This window comes from Rhinopithecus roxellana, chromosome 17 (genome assembly GCF_007565055.1).
Source record: "Rhinopithecus roxellana isolate Shanxi Qingling chromosome 17, ASM756505v1, whole genome shotgun sequence".
NCBI classification, from domain to species: Eukaryota; Metazoa; Chordata; class Mammalia; order Primates; family Cercopithecidae; genus Rhinopithecus; species Rhinopithecus roxellana.
The window spans coordinates 20,398,652-20,419,842 of record NC_044565.1 but is presented as its reverse complement, the minus strand read 5'-3'; the positions used below and the strand labels follow the sequence as shown (position 1 = coordinate 20,419,842).

The following is a 21,191-nucleotide window of genomic DNA, read 5'->3' as shown; positions in this document are numbered from 1 at the left end:
CTGTTGTATTCTTTCAACACAAGCAATGATACTTCTCAGAGTCTGCTCAAAAGCTCAGCTCTGTGGACTCTGTGACAAAATATACTCGTCCACTGCCATCCCTCTTGGTTTCTGAAACCAACCTTTCTTCCTGCTCTCCTTTACAAGAGCAAAACCCAACATGTATAAGGTCACAGCAAGTGGTAGCCAGGAAAAGCTGTGGGACCCCACATTTGAGTCACATCCATATGGCATGGAGAAAGAAAACATATCTGCCAGAAGGAACTGAACTCTGGAAGTCCTAAGGAAGGTCACCATGCTCAGCGGACGGGAAAGCATTGCCAAGGGCTGTCCCTCAAGAGCTTAGTTTGCTTGGGGAGACCAGACAGACTTCAGTTCCTGACTGCCCTGGTTTGTTGAAGTTCTGAAAGGAGTGGCATGATGAAGAGCTAGTGCGGCTGAGGGAAGGAGTCGACAATTTGGGGTGGGGTAGTGAAGAAGGTGTACGAGGAAACAAGCTGGGCCCTGAAGAAACAGGCAGATTGGGGAAGGCAGGAGAAAGAAAAGGAAGAGAAACCTAACCAAAGAACCATGGGAAGCCAGAAAGTGGAGGGAACAGCCAGAATAAAGGCACAGATGGGTACCCCACAGGAGGGACCTTGGCCAGGTTGGGATGAGAGAAAGACAGGCAGGAGGGTGTCAATCTGTAGCATCTTGAACCCCAAAAGGTCTGTAACTGGGTTCTCTAAGCCTCGAGAAGTTCAGACCAAAGCTTCAGACCAGGGTAAATATTTTGGAAAGATCAGTCTTTCCAAGATTGAACTTCTTTCCAAGAAGCTGCACAGGAAACCCAGTAAATGTGGATCTGAAAAAACAAAATGCAAGAGAAGTAAAATGGGCTGGAGGCGGGCAACAAGAGAAGCAAGGAAAACGAAAAGACTGTAGCTAAGGATCTTTTATTTATTTATTTTTTTTTAATTTAATTTTTTTTTTTTTTTTGAGGCGGAGTCTCGCTCTGTCGCCCGGACTGGAGTGCAGTGGCCGGATCTCAGCTCACTGCAAGCTCCGCCTCCCGGGTTTACGCCATTCTCCTGCCTCAGCCTCCGAGTAGCTGGGACTACAGGCGCCCGCCACCTTGCCCGGCTAGTTTTTTTTTTGTATTTTTAGTAGAGACGGGGTTTCACTGTGTTAGCCAGGATAGTCTCGATCTCCTGACCTCGTGATCCGCCCGTCTCGGCCTCCCAAAGTGCTGGGATTACAGGCTTGAGCCACCGCGCCCGGCCTAGATCTTTTATTTTTTAAAAAACGGATAGGACTTTGGTGATGAGAGAGAAAAAGGGCAAAAGTCTGCAGTTAGGAATTCAGGTGACTGAAGACTGACCTGGACAGTTGGAAGGGGCAGGCTGATGGGCAGAAGAGAGAAACTCCTTTCTGTGACAACCAAGCTGAACTCTTCAATCCCAGCAGCACTGGGTTCTTTAGGTACTAAGCCAAGACAAAGACTTGGGAATCACTCACTCCAAGGATGAAGAATGGATGTGAATGGCTGAGGAGACAGTCAAAGGAATAGAAAGGCCTGGCTTTGAGGGCCTCTTCCCCACCAGCACAAGATAAGGCAAAGGACCATTTGTCAGAGACATCAAGAAAGGGGAATTTCCATTTTAATGGTCAATAGTGTCCAGTTCTATCAAGGACAAGACTAAGCTTTGAGAAAAAGCCATGGATTTGGTAATCTGATAACTGGTAACCTTCAGCAAAGCATAGTTGACAGAGACCGAAATGAGTTGGTAAAAGTCATGAAGAGAATGAATGGCAACTTAAGGTAAGCAACATGCTAGAGAAGTTGAGTAGCAGGATGAATAACAAATAGGACAGTTGGAAACAGAAAAATCCAGGTGCATACGAAGGTGGAAGGAGAGGAGCTGGTATAGATGGGTACGATCAGAAAACATGAGGAGGGGAAAGGCAGGGATAAGGGAGGCAGGCAGGGAGAGAGAAGTGCAATAGCCACAGTCTTAGGGGATGCTAGAGGAGCCTAAAAGAAGATTCCTCAGGTTGGTGCAAAGTATTAGAAGACTGCTGCATCAGTACAGAGAATGACCCAAGGGTAGGTCTTCATTCCTTACCTCCATAAAGTAGGCTACCTGCCAAGAATGAAAATATCAACTCAAAGCTATGGGCTGTTTTAAGCAAGGTGGAAGATAATATAAGCAGCATGGTCCTTTCTTCAGACTTACACAGAATCATCTTTTGTCCCTCATCTCCCAAGTTATTTGTACTTCCCTGAGATCAGCTCAAAAACAACTCTCTTTAGGCTGTCTACAATGTGGAAGAGCATGACTGGAAGAGATAAACCTTCAAACAATAGTGTGGTCTAAGACACTAACCTCACTTATCCCAGGGGAACGCATGGAATCTCTTCATTTGCATTAACTCCTGACACGGCATGGAAGAATAATTTTTATCAAATACCCTTGGCATCTTATATCAGATTAAAGGACCACTAAATACAATGAGGTAAAAATGGGCAGAGAGTATGGTTAGTTTCTATTAATAAATCTAAGTCTATTTTGTCTGTTGTAGGCAACAAAGGCCAAATGGACTTTGTGGGAAATGTATCTCATAAAAGCCCTTTGGAAAAACTGCAGACCAAAACCAAAACCCTCCTTCATGTTTTCTCGCATGAAACATGAACTTGCCCTATTTCAAAAAGTTCCTACTGAGTATGATTGTGTGAAAGATCACACTATTTCAAATCATATTTATTTTAAAAATCTGTGATGGGACAGTGGCCTCACTGCCAGGAAGCCCAAGTTCTGTTTTATGCTCGGCACAACCAAGTGGAAGCTGATTCACTTTGTTTCAAGTTACATAAAATAATCAGAAAATCAAGAAGATCTCACGCTAGACAGGTTAGACTTGCACCCAGAAAAGCATTTTTTTTTTAACCTGCTGTTTTGGTTTGCTGCTGAAGTCTTTGAAGAGAATTATGTATTCAAAGTAGCTCTTTGCCCATCGGTATTTCCCCATCTTCTATGTCTTCTGTAGGGCACATCCCCCCCCCAAAGAAGCCTTAGTAGAAAAGCACTTCTACCTGCAGTTTTCCCCTAGGTCTGCAGAGAGAAACAGTGCAGAGTGCAATGCCACAGTCAAGGGCCAGCTTTCCTACAGAGCCTGGGCCCCAGGGAGGGTGGTCAGCAGCGCAACCTGCCCAGACTGGGATATCCCTTTGGTCATAGCCATGTTTCCACATGGCCCTCCACTCACACTCAGCGGAGGAATGGATGGAAGCCACCAGCATAAATAAAGGGAACACAGAAGAACGATGTCACCAAAGTGCAGGTGCAAACCCCAAAGCAACCCTCTACCTCTGCCAGCCCAGACTTGCCACTAAATCCTAGAGGAGGGTGTCTCTTAGGTCACAGTACTTTTTTCTTCATTTCTTTTGATTTAGAAACAAATCAGCAGGGAGGACAAGGTTCTCAAGGACAAAAAATTCAAAGCTGAAACGAGAGCAGCACAATCCATTGGTGACGTTCATCTTTTTCCAGAGGAATATACCATTCTGTTATGACTTTGGGGAGAAAAAAAAGATCTTTTAGGAGGTGCAGGGAACACATTCAGAATTAAGACATACTGACCCACCATCACAGACACAGCAATTAATTAAAATAGCACACAAAATGATTTTTAAAGTTTGAAATGAAACACAACACTAGAAAGATATACACTTGGAGAGATAGGAATCCTGGCTTCTGCTTCATACTGTTCTGTATTGTGAATTATTTACATGTGTTTTTTATTTTTGTTTTTGTTTTGTTTTTGAGATGGAGTCTTGCTCTGTTGCCCAGGCTGGAGTGCAGTGGGATGATTTTGGCTCACTGCAACCTCTGCCTCCGAAGTTCAAGCGATTCCCCCACCTTGGCCTCCTCAGTAGTAGCTGGAATTACCACGCCCAGCTAATTTTTGTATTTTTATTTTATTTTATTTTATTTTTATTTTTATTTTTATTTTTGAGACGGAGTCTTGCTCTGTCGCCCGAACTGGAGTGCAGTGGCCGGATCTCAGCTCACTGCAAGCTCCCCCTCCCGGGTTCACGCCATTCTCCTGCCTCAGCCTCCGGAGTAGCTGGGACTACAGGCGCCCGCCACCTCGCCCGGCTAGTTTTTTGTATTTTTTTAGTAGAGACGGGGTTTCACCGTGTTAGCCAGGATGGTCTCGATCTCCTGACCTCGTGATCCGCCTGTCTCGGCCTCCCAAAGTGCTGGGATTACAGGCTTGAGCCACTGCGCCCGGCCTATTTTATTTTTTTTGAGATGGAGTCTCGCTCTGTCGCCCAGGCTGGAGTGCAGTGGCCGGATCTCAGCTCGCTGCAAGCTCCGCCCTCCGGGTTTACACCATTCTCCTGCCTCAGCCTCCGGAGTAGCTGGGACTACAGACGCCCGCCACCGCGCCCAGCTAGTGTTTTGTATTTTTTTAGTAGAGACGGGGTTTCACCATGTTAGCTAGGATGGTCTTGATCTCCTGACCTCGTGATCCACCCATCTCGGCCTCCCAAAGTGCTGGGATTACAGGCTTGAGCCACCGTGCCTGGCCAATTTTTGTATTTTTAGTAGAGATGGAGTTTCACCACGTTGGCCAGACTGATCTCGAACTCCTGACCTCAGGTGATCTGCCTGCCTCGGCCTCCTAAACTGTTGGAATTACAGGCGTGAACCACTGTGCCCAGCCACATGTGTATTTTTTTAAAAATCATAAGCTGGGCATGGTGGCTCACGCCTATAATCCCAGCACTCTGGGAGGCTGAGGTGGGTGGATCACTTGAGGTCAGGAGTTCAAGACCATCCTGGCCAAAAGGGTGAAACCCCGTCTCTACTAAAAATCTAAAAATTAGCTGGGCGTGGTGGTGGGCGCCCGTAATCCCAGCTACTCGGGAGGCTGAGGCGGGAGAACTGCCTGAACCTGGGTGGTGGAGGTTGCAGTGAGCCAAGACTGAGCCACTGCACTCCAGCCTGGACAACAGAGTGAGACTCTGTCTCAAAAACAAACAAACAAATATCATAAAAAGGGGAAATCCTTAAAGTCAATTATCTGAAAAGGTAGTAGTCCAAAGCTAAATTGTAAATCTGGCTTACTGGACTAGTTAGCAAAGATGTTCTGAGCTCAGTGGCTCGTTCTGTAGCTAATATTGAGTTGTACAAGAGAATCATGTTCCCTGCAGGAAGTTTGGGAACAATTCATAGTTGGGCCACCAATGGTTCTTTGCCAATGTCCTGCTTGTTGCTATGCTGAAAGCAGGAGGAACGGCGCACGCTGATAGCAACGCAGTAGAGTACAAGAGTGTACTTCCTACTTAGACAGGTTGTCTTTAGAGAGACCCTTGCTCAGCTCTGCTGCCATGGGGTGTGTTGAGGGAAGTCAGGGACCCCAAACGGAGGGACCGGCTGGAGCCACAGCAGAGGAACATAAATTGTGAAGATTTCATGGACATTTATCACTTCCCTAGTAATACTCTTATAATTTATTACACCTGTCTTACTTTAATCTCTTAATCCTGTTATCTTCGTAAGCTGAGGATGTACGTCACCTCAGGACCCTGTGATGATTGCATTAACTGTACAAATTGATTGTAAAATGTGTATATTTGAACAATATGAAATCTGATTGTAAAACATGGGTGTTTTAACAACATGAAATCAGTGCACCTTGAAAAAGAACAGAACAACAGCAATTTTCAGGGAACAAGGGAAGGCAACCATAAGGTCTGACTGCTTGTGGGGTTGGGCAGAATAGAGACATATTTTTCTTCTTGCAGAGAGCCTATAAACGGATGTGCAAGTAGGAGAGATATTGCTAAATTCTTCTCCTAGCAAGGAATATTAAATATTAAGACCCTAGGAAAAGAACTGCATTTCTGGAGGGAGGTCTATAAATGGCCGCTCTGGGAGTGTTTGTCTTATGCAGTTGAGATAAGGACTGAAATACGCCCTGGTCTCCCTCGGGCTTATTAGGGTAGGGAAAAAAATCCCACCCCAGTAAACTTGAGGTCAGACCTGTTCTCTGCTCTCGAACTCTGTTTCCTGTTGTTTCAGATGTTTATCAAGACAATATGTGCATAGCTGAACACAGAACCTTATCAGTAATTCTAATTTTGCCCTTTGCCTTGTGATTTTTGCTTTGCCCTTTGCCTTGTGATCTTTATTGCCCTTTGAGGCATGTGATCTTTGTGACCTACTCCCTGTTCATACACCCCCTCCTCTTCTGAAATCCCTAATAAAAACTTGCTGGTTTTGCAGCTCGGGGACATCACGGTCCTGCCAATATATTATGTCACCCCCAGAGGCCCAGCTGTAAAATTCCTCTCTTTGTACTCTTTCTCTTTATTTCTCAGACCAGCCGACACTTAGGAAAAACAGAAAGAACCTACGTTGAAATACTGGGAGTGGATTCCCCCAATAGGGGTGGAAGGAGGGCTTATCTCTCTGACAGAGGAATCGATTGGCTGTACTCAGGAACTCCAGCTCACAGTGCTTAAGCCAGGCTGATGTGGGGAGTTGGAGGCCTATGTGCTTCTGGGCTTATGTTTCCAGGGAGCGTAGTCTAGCGCTTTACCACATAAAGTGTGGATCCAGTGGCATTTGGTTTCACCTGAGAACTTCCTAAGAATGTAGACATAGGCCGGGCATGGTGGCTCATGCCTGTAATCCCAGCACTTTGGGAGGTTGAGGCGGGTGGATCACCTGAGGTTGGGAGTTCGAGATCAGCCTGACCAACATGGAGAAACCCCATCTCTACCAAAAATACAAAATTAGCTGGGCGTGGTGGTGGCACTTGTAATCCTAGCTACTTGGGAGGCTGAGGCAGAAGAATAGCCTGAACCCAGGAAGCAGAGGTTGCAGTGAGCCGAGATTGCACCACTGTACTCCAGCCTGGGCAACAAGAGCGAAACTCTGTCTCCAAAAAAAGAAAAGAATGTAGAAATATAGGCTCCACCCCACATCTAATGAATCAGACAATGCTTTTTATCAAAATTCCCCAAGGTGATTCAAATGCCTATTAAAGTTTATGGGGCGCTGGTAGAATGCAGAAAGCTCAGGACTGGGAGACCAGGGAGTTGCTATCAGGTCCTGATTTTGCCACTAACTTGCAGTAGAAACTTAGTGGAAAAAAAAAATGAGTGTTTCTGTGTGGGCCTATTTCCTCATCTGTCAAGGGAGGGAGCTGCTGTAGAGTATTCGAAGGTCTCTTCTAGCTCTAACGTCAGAGATATGTGTATCTAGATGTTTCTAGTTTGTTGTCTAAAAAGGGCGAATGCAACAGCAACAGCACCTCCAGAATCGGCCACTGCTGCCATGGCAAACGCAAGCCCACTACTGGGTCCATCTAACGTTAACTATCCCTCCTGTGGACCTGGCTCCTCCTTCCTTACCTTCTGGTCCAAACGTTGGTAGTCACTGGCCTTTGGCCGCCGGGTGACTTTAGATCTTTTTCCTTCCAGGACAAAAGCAATGATCTGAGGAAAAGAAAAAGAAAATGATTAACAGGTAATGACATAGTTCAGTCTCTGAAATCAGAGGCAGTCACCTGGTAGCATATTTGTTAATGACCCTGACTGTAGAAAGAGCAGTACACTCACAGAGGTCTATTTAAACTATAACCAGTTTAAGAAAGACAGAGCCTAATTACATCAGAATCTTTTGTATTGCTTAATAGGAAATAAATAGAATGCTGTCTGAGTTCTAGCGTGTAGGAGGAAGTCTGTATGATTCATTCAAAGGTACACAAGACAAAGATCTATCAACTCCTTCCTAGAGATATCTACAATAGGACATTCCTTTGAAAATAATCATAATCAGAATTTCCTATCTACAAATGTACTCTTTCACCCCACGCTGCTACATCAACTATACTATCACTCTCATTTCACGACCAAGGTTACCCTGCATAATGGACACTTGGACATAGAATAAGAAACGCACTTTTTTTCTTTGAGGCAAGGTCTCACTCTGTCACCCAGGCTGGAGTGCAATGGCGTGATCATGGCTCACTGAAGCCTCGACCTCCCACAGTCAAGCCATCCTCCCACTTCAGCCTCCAGACTAGCTGGGCCCACACACGTCCACCACCACATCTGGCTAAATTTTTTTTTTTATTGTATGTAGAGATGAGGTCTTGCTATGTTGGCCAGGCTGGTCTCGAACTCCTGGGCTCAAGCGATCCTCCCACCTCAGCCTCCCAAAGTGCTGGGATTACAGGCATGAGCCACTGCACCCAGCCAGGAATGCACATTTTTACTAAAGGTCTTCCCCTCTATTCTTTCTAGCCACAGGCCTCATGGCCAGAAATGGACTCTCCAATTTTAAGCAGGTTACAGAAACTAGCTTCTAAATTTTGGGGGCGCAATATGAAATCCAATCATTTTGTCATTAGAGTGGTTGCTAATAAACAAACCAAACCCTGCTGAAAAAGTAACAGGTGTACGTGTCTGTGCAATTTCTGGGCTTTCTTCTAATTATTATTAATTGCAGAAGTCCCTGGGCTCCTTGCTGCTGGTATTGAAGATGGAGTAATTGAAACTACTCTTTGTGCCACTGATGGAAGAGAGAATGTTGGGAAAGGAAACTAGAAATGATATGTCGTCTCAAGAATGGAAATAGGATGGAAGGGACGTGTTTTAACTGTCAAGTACTCAGGTACTCTGAGGCTGTGAAGGGCCCAAGTGCAAAGTTACGGGAGGAGATTCCACGTCAGGTCAGATCCTAATAATGGCCTAACTTGGCTCCTAATGCAGTAGCAGAGGACACTCAAAGTAAACAGATCACAGGATGAAAACACGATTCACAAAACAAGAGTAAAAAGGCCTAATGGGGCCTGAGGAAAAAAACTGAAGTTTGTTTTAAAGTCCTCAGTGCTCATGGGCATCCAGTGATAGGATACCCACCCAAACCCAAGCTTCCAGGGTGCTGAAAACCCCACTCCCCTCCCGAAAGCCGCTCTAGACCTACCTTCCGCTTGTTGTGATGAGCGATATAGAGGACTGCCACAAGAATGGCTGCAGTCACCAGATATGCAAAGAAGTGGCTGCTCTCCGCGCTGGCATTTCCAGAACTCTCCCTATAAAGGTCATCCTTCTCGCTACCCCTGGAATCCAAAAGTGTCCCTTCACGGTTTTCACTGGAGGCAGAACCGGACATCTTTTCTTTCTCTTCTTTGGGCGGTGAACCCTCCTCGGGTCCTGTATCATCTTCAGCCTCTTTGGGCTCCACATCCTCAGTAGGCTTTGAAGACTTAACTTCCTCCTGTGGGGAAGAAATGAGGTCAGTGTCCTCCCCAGGTTCGGTTTTGAAAGCATGAGGAGAAAGCTTCCCTTTGTCAGCTAACTGGTTTGTGTCGGCCTTGGGGAGCTCCTTGTTATCAGAAGGGTTGGAGATGGGCTTGGAATGGTCTTTCCTGGAAGGCTGCTCTGGAACCACCTTGCTAGGGCCGTCTTTTGGGGTCTGCTCCTCCGCACCTGACTTGCTAGGCCCGTCTATTGGGCCCTGCTCCTCTGCACCGGACTTATTAGAGGCGTCTTTTGGAGTCTGCTTCTCCGCACCTGACTTGTTAGAGGCGTCTTTTGGGATGTGATCCTCCGCACCCGACTTGCTGGAGCCGTCGGCACCCGACTTATTAGGGACGTCTTTTGGGGTCTGCGCCTCCGCACCCGATTTGCTAGTGCTGTCTTTGGTGGTCTGCGCCTCCGAACCCGACTTGCTAGGGCTGTCTTTTTGGGTCTTTGCCTCCGCACCCGACTTGCTGGAGCTGTCTTTTGTGATCTGAGCCTCCGAACTTGACTTGCTAGAGCTGTCTTTTTGGGTCTTTGCCTCCGCACCCAACTTGTTGGGGTTGTCTTCTGGGGTCTGCGCCTCCGCACCCGACTTGCTAGGGCTGTCTTTTGAAGTCTGCAGCTCCGGATTCGACCTGCTAGGGCTATCTACTGCAGTGTGCAGCTCCGGATCCGACTTGGTAGAGCCTCCAGGCCGTTGGCTCAAGGTGGGGTGAGTGGAGACGTTTTCTGTAGAAGGCCGAACTCCAGCTTCTTCTTTCTTGACACTTGCGGTTTCCGAGAGCTGCGCGGCTCCTAAAATAGAAAAAGGAGTTAGCGCCAGAGAAGGGCAGGCCGGAAGAAGGAACTCCTCAGAGCTGGAAGATATTGGGAGCAGCGGGGAATGGGGATTGGGGGTGGGGCGGGAGATGATGGCGAGCGGAGAGGTGGGTCGGACAGGGAAGAAGCAAGCCTAGAAGTTACCTGCCGAGGTGAGAATGGGGGACCTGGGGGCAAGAGTGGGATGCGGGATGGAGGGTCTTACCAGCCGCTGCGACGCTCAGGAAGACCAACGCAACCACGAACCTCATCCTGCTCGAATAGCGCTTCCGCCCTCTAACGCTCTCGCGAGATCAGCGCGGAGCCCCCTCTCCAGTCCCGCCCCTGCGGCGTGCGTCTTTCCGGCTCCCGCTTCCGCCAGGACAAGGGGCGAGATTTGGGGGGCCGCTGCTGCTGATGTCTGCGCTCGCCTTCCGCTGCGGCGGTTACGGTCGCCGAGTGGAAGGTGAGCCTCTTCTTCCTGGTTTCTCCTCTCCACCACAGCCGCAACAGACTGGCCCTCCGTTTTTCGTCCTCTCCGCCGCGTACTTCCGAGACCTTACAGGCAGGGCTGGAGCTCCCTCGCCTCTCGCACTGGCCGCGGAAGTGAGGTCACTAGGGGCAGGCGCCTCTTGGCCACCACCATCCTGTGCTTGCGTTTCTATGCTCTGCTTTTTTCGTGTTTCCCTCCTAGTAGTACACAAATATGCTGTGCTCTGTTCTCTCCCATGTGGGAACAAATCCATCCGATCACCTGCAAAGCGTTGCCTTCGCATCCCGGCCCTCCTCCTTCCCGACTCCACAGAGACGGTGTCCTCCGAGGTCGCCGAACATCTTTTCCAAGAAGTGCATCCTTTTTCTGGTCGTAAAAGTACAGAAGCAGAAAACAAAACCTGACTCCCACCCTTCCGGGATAATCACTATTAATGTTTTAGTGTATTGTCTGCCCTCTAAACATTTAATGTTTTTGAATAGATAATACAGTATAATGTTTCAGAAATGATAACCAGATTTTAAAGTAAATAGACTTTTCTTAGAAGAGTCTTCGTACTCCTCCACAGGTTACCGTTTACATTAGTTTATTACGTTTCCATTTAGTTTTGTAAAAAAAAAAAAAAAAGATACTTTCCCTTCTTTTTTTTTTTTTTTTGAGACGGAGTCTCGCTCTGTCGCCCAGGCTGGGGTGCAGTGGCATGATCTCAGCTCACTGCAAGCTCCGCCTCCCGGGTTTACGCCATTCTCCTGCCTCAGCCTCCTGAGTAGCTGGGACTACAGGCACCCGCCACCACGCCCGGCTAGTTTTTTGTATTTTTTTAGTAGAGACGGGGTTTCACCGTGTTAGCCAGGATGGTCTCGATCTCCTGACCTCGCGATCCGCCCGTCTTGGCCTCCCAAAGTGCTGGGATTACAGGCTTGAGCCACCGCGCCCGGCCAATACTTTCCCTTCTCAATTAGTGTATTTCTCTTTTCTTCTATGCAGATTTATTTTCTCCGCATATTGGGATAATCAGGTAAATGGTTTTGTATCCCACCGTTTACAGTTACTGTTATGTTTATACATTAAATGTTTGAAATCACTTTATGAACGATTGCCAGGCTTGGTGCTTTGGAGACAGTGATTTAAGAAATGATAGGTCTTAAATGAGATTACATCAAGTTAAAAAGCTTCTGCACAGCAAAGGAAACAGTGAAGAAACAACCTACATAATGGGAGAACTATTCGCAAGCTATCCATCCGACAAGGGATTAATAACTAGAATATATGAGAAACTCAAGGAAAAAAATATAATTAAAAAAAGGGCGAGGTGGCGGGCGCCTGTAGTCCCAGCTACTCGGGAGGCTGAGGCAGGAGAATGGCGGGAACCCGGGAGGCGGAGCTTGCAGTGAGCTGAGATCCGGCCACTGCACTCCAGCCCTGGCGACAGAGCCAGACTCCGTCTCCAAAAAAAAAAAAAAAAAAAAAAAAAAATGGGCACCAGCCAGGGCAACATGGTGAAACCCTGTGTCTACCAAAAATACAAAACATTAGCCGGGCATGGTGGCCTGTGCATGTAATCCCAGCTACTCAGAAGGCTGAGGATGGGAGGATTATTTGAGCCTGGGAGGCAGAGATTGCAGTGAGTGAGCCAAAATCTTATCACTGCACTCCAGCCTAGGCAACCATCTCAAAAAAAGAAAGAGAAAAAAATGGGCAAAAAACCTGCTGAATAGACATATCTCAAAAGATGACATACAAATGGCTAACATAGAAATGGTATGTGAAAAAATGCTCACTATCACTAATCATCAGGGAAATGCAAATCCAAACCACAATGAGAGATCATCTCAGCCCCAGTTAGAACGGCTGTTATCAAAAGAAAAAAAATACATAATGGTGACAAGGATGAGAAGAAAAGGGAATGCTCATATCCTGTTGGTGGGAATGTACATTAGTACAGCCATTATGGAAAACAGTATTGGCAGGGCATGCAGGCTCACACCTGTAGTCCCAGCACCTTGGGAGTCTGAGACAGGCAGATGACTTGAGCCCAGGAGTTCAAGATCAGCCTGGGCGATGTAGCAAGACTCTGTCTCTATAAAAAAATAAAGGAAGACAGCACAGAGTTTCTCAGAAACTAAAAATAGAACTGCCATATGATCCAGTATTCCCACTGCTGGATATGTATCCAAAAGAAAGGAAGTAAGTATATCAAAGAGATATATACTCTTGTAATCCCACCACTTTGGGAGGCTGAGGCAGGAGGATCGTGTGAGCCCAGAAGTTCCAGACCAGACTGGGCAATATGGCAAGACGCCATCTCTTGCTCTCTCTTTTTTTTTTTTTTTTTTTTTTTTTGAGACAATCTTACTCTGTCATCCAGGCTTGAGTGCAGTGGCACGATTTCAGCTCACTGCAATCTCCATCTCCTGGGCTCTGGTGATCCCCCACCTCAGCCTTCCAAGTAGCTGAGACTAGTGGATCTCATGGAAGTAGAGGTGGCTGCCAGAGGCTGGGAGGGGATGAGGAGAGGGAAGATGAAGAGAAGTTGGTTAATGGGTACAAAAATACAGATACATAAAAAGAGTAAGTATGTTCTGTAGTCAATACAGTAGGAAAATTATGGTTAACAATAACATTGTATATTTCAAAAGAGAAGAATTGTAATGTTCCTGATACAAAGAATAGATAAATATTTGAGGTGATAGATATCCCAGTTACTCTGATTTGGTCATTAAATATTGTATACCTATATAAAAATACCACATGTACCCCATAAATATGTACAACTATATAAAAAAAATTTTTTTTGAGACAAGAGTTTCACTCTTGTTGCCCAGGCTGGAGTGCAATGGCGCGTTCTTGGCTCAGCGCGACCTCTGCCTCCCAGGTTCAAGTGATTCTCCTGACTCAGCCTCCCGAGTAACTGGGACTACAGGCATGCACTAGCGCACCCAGCTAATTTTGTGTTTTCAGTAGAGACAGGATTTCTCCATGTTGGTCAGGCTGGTCTTGAACTCCTGACCTCAGGTGATCCACCCTCTTTAGCCTCCCAAAACGCTGGGATTACAGGCGTGAGCCACTGCGCCCAGCCCTGTATCAAGTTTTTAAGGTAGGTATTAACTTCATGGACCATGCAATCTTTTGGGGTACATAAATATTAAATATCTACACAAACATGTGTGCGTGCATGCACATTCCAAGAACTGCCAGAAAGAAAGTACAGAAACTATGAGATCATTTGAGGAAGGGACCCTTAAGCTGAGGACTGAAGGTTGTAGCTGTGTCCCAGGTGAAGATGAAAGGAAGAGGAGGATGAGCTTTCCTGGCTGAGTGTACAGCATGTATTAGGTTGGTGCAAAATCAATTGCGTTGTGCCCATTTGACAAAAACAGCAATTACTTTTGCACCAACCTAATCCAATGGCCTGCAGACAGGTGGGAACCTGGTATTTTGTGTAAGTCTAAAGACTACAGTTGTCAGATAATAGAGAAGAAGGAGAAAGGCAGGAAAGAGGCTGGAACAGAGCCAGATTAAAGAACAAATGATCTGAGAATTGTCTAGAACATGAATCTACCAAGCACAAAAAGTACAACAGAAAATATGCCAGTTAACTTTGTGGCTTTTGTTTTGTTTTGTTTTGTTTTGAGATGGAGTCTCCCTCTGTTGCCCAGGCTGGAGTGAAGTGGTGTGATCTCAGCTCACTGCAGCCTCCGCCTCCCGGGTTCAAACAATTCTCCCACCTCAACCTACTGCCTAGCTGAGATTACAGGCACCCACCACCACGCCCGACTAATTTTTATATTTTTAGTAGAGACGGGGTTTCACCATGTTGGCCAGGCTGGTCTCAAACACCTGGCCTCAAGTGATCCACCCACCTCGGCCTCCCAAAGTGCTGAGATTACAGGCATGGGCCACTGCGCCCGGCCATATGCCAGTTAACTTTGATTGAAATATAAACTAGTCCCACTCCTGCCAGAAAGAACTACAGCTGCCAGGGGAAATAACTCCTCTGTAGTCTACTCAGTGCAATATTTGGCTTACATGATGTGCAGTTCTAGTCAATTAGAATTCTTGAGAATTTCAAGGAATAGTACATGTAGTGGCCTATAATTTTCAGGAACGAGTGCTTTATTTTTATTTTATTATTATTTTTTGAGGCAGGGTCTCATTCTGTCACCCAGGCTGGATATTTTTTAATTTAAAAAACAATTAATATGTTCTCAGTATGTTTCTGTGTCGAAGAAAATGTCTGTCACACATACACTCATTACTGAAGAGAAAATAAGAATTACAGGAAGTGAGAAATCTTTTGCCAAACTATTTCAGAACCTTGACTCCACTTTGGCTGAAAGAAATGAATTAGTAAATTAATTTGTTTCTAAAAGAAAACTCTGGCCAGGTGCAGTGACTCTTGCCTGTAATCCCAGCACTTTGGTTGGGAGGCTGAGGCTGGCTGATTGTTTGAGCCCAGGAGTTCAAGATCACCCTGGGCAACGTGGTGAAACCTCGTCTCTACAAATAATTTTAAAAATTAGCTGGGCACGGTGTGCACCTACAGTCCCAGGAGCACTGAGATGGGAGAATTGCTTGAGCATCGTAGGTGGAGGCTGCAGTGAGCTGTGATCAGGTCACTGCACTCCAGCCTTGGCAACAAAACGAGACTCTGTCCTAAAAAATGAAAAAAAGAAAGAAAGAAAGAAAAGATTAAATTCTGGCTGGTTGGGGTGGCTCAAGCCTGTAATTCCAGCACTTGGGGAGGCCGAGGCAGGCGGATCATTTGAGATCAGGAGTTCGAGACCAGCTTGACTTACATGGTGAAACCCTGTCTCTACTAAAAATACAAAAAAAGTTAGCTGGGCATGGTGGTGCATGCCTGTAATCTCAGCTACTTGGGAGGCTGAGGCAGGAGAATCACTTGAACTTGGGAGGCAGAGATTGCAGTGAGCTGAGACTGCACCACTGCACTCCAGCTTAGGCAACAGAGCAAGACTCTCTCAAAAAAAAAAGGAAAAGAAAATTATTTCTATCTCCCCTAAATAAATGTCTGACTAACCTTTAAAGATACTGGCTTATCAAGGGTATGTGTGTCTGGTAAGGGAACAGTAAATTATTAAGGCTGACCTGGTGTCCAAATTACTAGACAATAGAGGAAAGGAGTCCAAATCATGCAGAACTCATGGGCCATGTCCAGTGTTTTATATTTTATCTTAACAATAATGATATTGCTAGAGTTTTAAGTAGGGGAAAGATAGAATTGGGATTTTTTAAAGACAGTCAAATTTAGCAATGGGGTGTTATATATTAACACCAAGTGTAGTGATACTAATGTTAATAAGTTCCGATAACCCAATACCATCACACCAGCTAAGGGTGGGGAGTTTTTGTTGTTTCATTTTATTTTTTATCTTATTTTATTTTTGTTTTTGAGACAAGAGTCTCACTCTGTCACCCAGGCAGGAGTGCAATGGCACAATCTCGGCTTACTGCAACCTCCGCCTCCCGGGTTCAAGCATTTCTCCTGTTTCAGCCTCCCAAGTAGCTGGTATTACAGGTGCCCACCACCACACCCAGCTAATTTTTGTATTTTAGTAGAGGCAGGGTTTCACCATGTTGGCCAAACTGGTCTTAAACTCCTAACCTCAAGTGATCCGCCCACCTTGGCCTCCCAGAGTGTTGGGATTACAGGCCTGAGCCACCGGGCTCAGCCAAATTTTTAAATATTACTCTGGTTGTATCATGAAGAACTTGAGTGGGGAGGGAGGAGTGAATTTAAGAGTTAAGAGACTGATGCAATAGTTCAAGTAGGACTAGTGTAGGAATAGTGAGAATGGAGGGAAGTAATTGGACTCAAGATAAATCTGAAGATAATACTAACAGGCCTTGAAGATGGGCTGGGTGTGGGGGAAAGGAGTGATGGTGAGGAAGGTGTGGAGGTGTCCTTTCCCTGAGGGAAGGAACACTAATGGAGAAGCAAGTCTGATGGGGGTGGGGCATAGAAAATGAATTTGCTTATGGTTAATTGCTTCTGTGTAGTTTGGACCATGAGACAGCCGGGTGAAAATATCTAGTTGGAAATGTGATCATGGAATTCAAAGGTAAGTATAGGAACAATTTTTCTAATTAAATATTGTTCAAAACAGGATTAATGGTTTCATAAAAAGTAATCTATTAGTTTATCTTAATTGTGACAGTTCTCTTACTATTGGACATCTGTATTATTTTTAGTTTTCTATTGTTAATAACTATTGTTAAGTACCGGTTAGGTGCCTTTTAAGATAAACCCTCAGAAAGATTAAGTAGGCCTGGTAGAGTGGCTCATGCCTGTAATCCCAGCACTTTGGGAGGCCAAGACAAGAGGATCCCTTGAAGCCAGGAGTTTGAGACCAGCCTGGTCAACAAATTGAGACCCTGTCTCTATAAAAAAAATTTAAAAATTAGTCTGGCTTGAGACCAGGAGTTGGAGATTACAGTGAGCTATGATCTCTGCATTCCAGCCTGGGTGACTGAGTGAGAACCAATCTCTAAAGAAAAGAAAGAAAGAAAGATTAAGCAATTCTATTATTTTGCCAAAGCTTTGATAGCAGTGAGTATTATTAATCTGCCAAATAGATAGGAAAAACATAGTCCTTAAGTGTTATTCTTTAATACTTATTGCACAAGTAATTTACATGACCTTGGACGATTTAATTACAAATATTTGTTTCTTTATTGTTATTATTATTGTGTTGAGACAGGGTCTCGCTCTGAGCCCAGGCTGGAGTGCAATGGTGTGATCTTGGCACACTGCAACCTCTATGTCCTGGATTTGAGCAGTTCTCGTGCCTCAGCCTCCTGAGTAGCTGAGACTACAGGTGTGTGTCACCACACCCAGCTAATTTTTGTATTTTTAGCAGAGACAGGGTTTCACCATGTTGGCCAGGCTAGTCTTAAACTCCTGACCTCAAGCGATCCACCCACTTTGGCCTCCCTAAGTACTGAGATTACAGATGTATGCCACCACACCCAGCCTATTTCTTCATTATGAAATGGAAATTAAAATGTTAAGAATTAGATGATTCATGTAAAATATAGTGTTTAACACTATATGTAGCATATAATGCTCTAAAATTATTATTGTAATATGTTCATTATAGAAAAATTATAAAACAAAGATAAACCAAAGTAAGAGAGATTTTTTTTTTTTTTCCTCTTTTTTGAGACTGACCGTAGCTCACTGCAGCCTTGACCTCCCAGGCTCAAGTAATCCTCCCACCTCAGCCTCCCAAGTAGCTGGGACTACAAGTGCACGCCACCACACCTAGCTAATTTTTAAACTTTTTGTAGAGACAGTAGTTGCCCAGGCTGGTCTTGAACTATGTTGCCCAGGCTGGTCTTGAATTCCCGGGCTCAACCAATCCTCCCACCTCAGCCTCCCAAAGTGCTGCAATTACACATATGAGCCACCACACCTGGCCAGAAAAATATTCTTAATCGAGAGCTATTATCATTAATATTTTGTTGGTCCTCCTTTCCTATATTAATATATGTGCATATAATTGTTAACCAAAAATAAAGCAAGTTATAAAGCCATATGTTGGCCGGGCACAGTGGCTCACACCTGTAATCCCAGCACTTTGGGAGGCCAAGGCAGGTGGATCACTTGAGGTCAGGAGTTCAAAACCAGCCTGGCCAACATGGCGTAACCCCATCTCTGCTAAAAATACAAAAATTAGCCAGGCATGGTGGCGGGTGCCTGTAATCCTAGCTACTCGGGAGGCTGAGACACAGGAATCACTTGAATCCAGGAGGCAAAGGCTGCAGTGAGCTGAGATCGTGCCACTACACTCCAGCCTGGGTAACAGAGCGAGATTCTGTCTAAAAAAAATTAAAACAGGCCGGGCATGGTGGCTCATGCCTGTAATCCCAGCACTTTGGGAGGCCGAGGCGGGAGGATCACGAGGTCGGGAGTTCAAGACCAGCCTGACCAAAATAGTGAAACCCCATCTCTACTAAAAATACAAAAATTAGTCGGGCATGGTGGTGTGTGCCTGTAGTCCCAGCTACTTGGGAGACTGAGGCAGGAGAATCACTTGAACCTAGGAGGTGGAGGTTGCAGTGAGCCGCGATCTCGCCACTGCACTCCAACTTGGGCAACAGAGTGAGACTTCGTCTCAAAAAAAAAAAAAACCATATGTAAAATTTTTACCTTGCAGGCCTCTTTGTGGCCTTTAATGCCATACCTAGTCAGGTCAGTTATCTTCTGGGACACTATCTCATTGTTTTCCATTGTTTCTTTTCTCCACATCCTTTGAGATCAACATACAGAAATCAACTATATTTCTATACCTTTGCAGTGGACAATCTGAAAATGAAATAAGAAATAATTGCATTTCTGAATAGTATTAAAAAAACCATAGAAATAAATTTAACAAAAGAATTGCAAAATTTGTGTTGTGAAAACTACAAAACGTTGAAAGAAATTAAAGAAGACCTAAAGAAATGGAAAGATATCCTATATTCATGGATTGGAAGACAGAATTTTGTTAACATGGCTATGCTCCCCAAATTGGTCTACACACAGTTTCTATTAAACACAGTCTCTATTAAGATTCCTGCTGGCTTGGTGCAGAATCGACAAGCATATTCCACAATACATATGGAAATGCAAGAGGCATAGAAAAGCAAAAACAGACTTGAAAAAGAATAAAGCTGAAGGACTCATACTTCCCAGTTTCAAAACTCACCAAAAAGCTGGAGTAATTAGGGCAGTGTGCTACTGGCAAAAAGACATGAAGAGAAACATCTTTGTTAACTACCTCAAGAGGTCAGCTTCACAGTTTAGCCCTGGACTACTAGCTTCTCAGATAATTGGCCTTAAGGAGTTTCCCCTCTTCATTATAACTTTTCTTTCAATTGGGGGAAAGAAAACTACATGTAAATAATTCAAAATAATACAGAACAGTGTGAAGCAGAGTCAGGATTCCCATCTCTCCATCAAGTGTATTTCTTTCTAGTGTATGTCTGATTTCTAACTGACTTTAAAAATCATTTTGTGGGGCCAGGCATGATGGCTCACACTTGTAATACCAGCACTTAGGGAGGGCTGCAGGTAGTAGGATTGCTTGAGCCCAGGAGTTTGAGATCAGCATGGGAAACATAGCAAGACCTCATCTCTACACACACACACACACACACACACACACACACACACACACACAAATTAGGCATGTGGCTCTTGGCCTGCTGTCCCAGGTATTTGGGAGGCTGAGGTGGGAGGATTGTTTGAGCCCAGGAGGTCAAGGCTGCAGTGACCTGTGATCGCACCACTGCACTCCAGCCTGAGAGAAGAGTGAGACCCTGTCTCAAAATAATAATAATTTTGTGTGATTTTTTTTTTTTTGAATTAGAGTCTCACTCTGTCGCCCAGGCTGGAGTGCAATGGTGGGATCTTGGCTCACTGCAGCCTCCGCCCTCTGGGTTCAAGTGATTCTCCTGCTTCAGCCTTCTGTGTAGCTGTGATTACAAGCCACACCCGGCTACGTTTTATATTTTTAGTGGAGACAGGGTTTTGCCATGTTGGCCGGGCTGACCTCGAACTCCTGACCTCAGGTGATCGGCTGCCTCGGCCTCCCAAAATGCTGAGGTTACAGGTGTGACCCACCACTCCTGGTTCACAAACTCCATTTTGTCTTTGGCAGAGGACATGTTTTCTTTCTTCATGCCCTCTGGGTATGAAAGGGGTCCCCAGGCTTTTCCTGGCTACCACTTGCTCTGACCTTATACATGTTGCGTTTTGCTCTTAAAGAGGACAGCAGGAAGAAAGGTTGGTTTCAGAAACCAAGAGGGTTGGCAGTGGATGTGCAGATTTTGTCACGGAGTCCAAAGAGCTCAGCTTTTGAGTCTCTGAGAAGTTTCATTTCTTGTGCAGAAAGAGTACAACTGAATTCAAGTTTGCCTTTAGAATTGTATTGAATAAAATACTGCACACTAAAGGAAAGCTTATTTTCTGCACGATTGTCTTTTCAAAGACAGAATATTTGAAGCATGTTTCCTAGAGATTGTGTGGATGAGGGTACGCTGGCAGAGGCATCACTCAAGCTAGGGGTGGTGTGTAAGAAGCACATGGAGCCACAAGAGGCACCTCCTATAGTCACTAAAGGCTTCCCTTTCTGTGCCCAGCTTTTGGTTGAAGGGTGATTTTTTTTTTCTTTTTCTTTTTTTTTTTGAGATGGAATTTTGCTCTTGCCCAGGCTGGAGTGCAATGGCATGATCTCGGCTCACCACAACCTCCTGGGTTCAAGTGATTCTCCAGCCCCAGCCTCCTGAGTAGCTGGGACTACAGGCATGTACCACCACGCTCGGACAATTTTGTATTTTTAGTAGAGACGGGGTTTCTCCATGTTGGTCAGGCTGGTCTCGAACTCCCGACTTCAGGTGATCTGCCTGCCTCGGCCTCCCAGAGTGCTGCAATTACAGGCGTGAGCCACCGTGCCCGGTGAAGGGTGGTTTCAATTAGACGAATCTGTGCTTCACTCACGGATGTTAATAGAGGAACCTGTTTTCCTGCTACAGATTCCTGAGTAGAATTGCTGAAAGAGTCCACTTCTAGACTCAAGGGTAGTCGAAGAC

At 45.4% G+C, this 21,191-nt stretch overlaps 1 protein-coding gene across 2 annotated transcripts; it reads right to left on the bottom strand.

The window, feature by feature from the left end:
* Positions 1-2,703: 2,703 nt before the first annotated feature.
* On the bottom strand, positions 2,704-10,834 carry TGOLN2 (trans-golgi network protein 2). 2 transcript variants are annotated; one of them, XM_030921811.1, is made up of 4 exons: positions 10,329-10,834; positions 8,985-10,099; positions 7,409-7,492; positions 2,704-3,553 (listed from the first exon to the last, which is right to left on the bottom strand). In XM_030921811.1, the coding sequence occupies exons 1-4, from the start codon at positions 10,372-10,374 to the stop codon at positions 3,548-3,550; spliced, it is 1,251 nt and encodes a 416-aa protein (XP_030777671.1). In that variant the 5' UTR covers positions 10,375-10,834; the 3' UTR covers positions 2,704-3,547. The 2 variants fall into 2 exon arrangements, with proteins under 2 accessions (XP_030777671.1, XP_010376385.1); XM_010378083.2 differs by lacking the exon at positions 2,704-3,553 and having other exon boundaries at positions 6,887-7,492.
* Between the last annotated feature and the right edge of the window lie 10,357 nt (positions 10,835-21,191).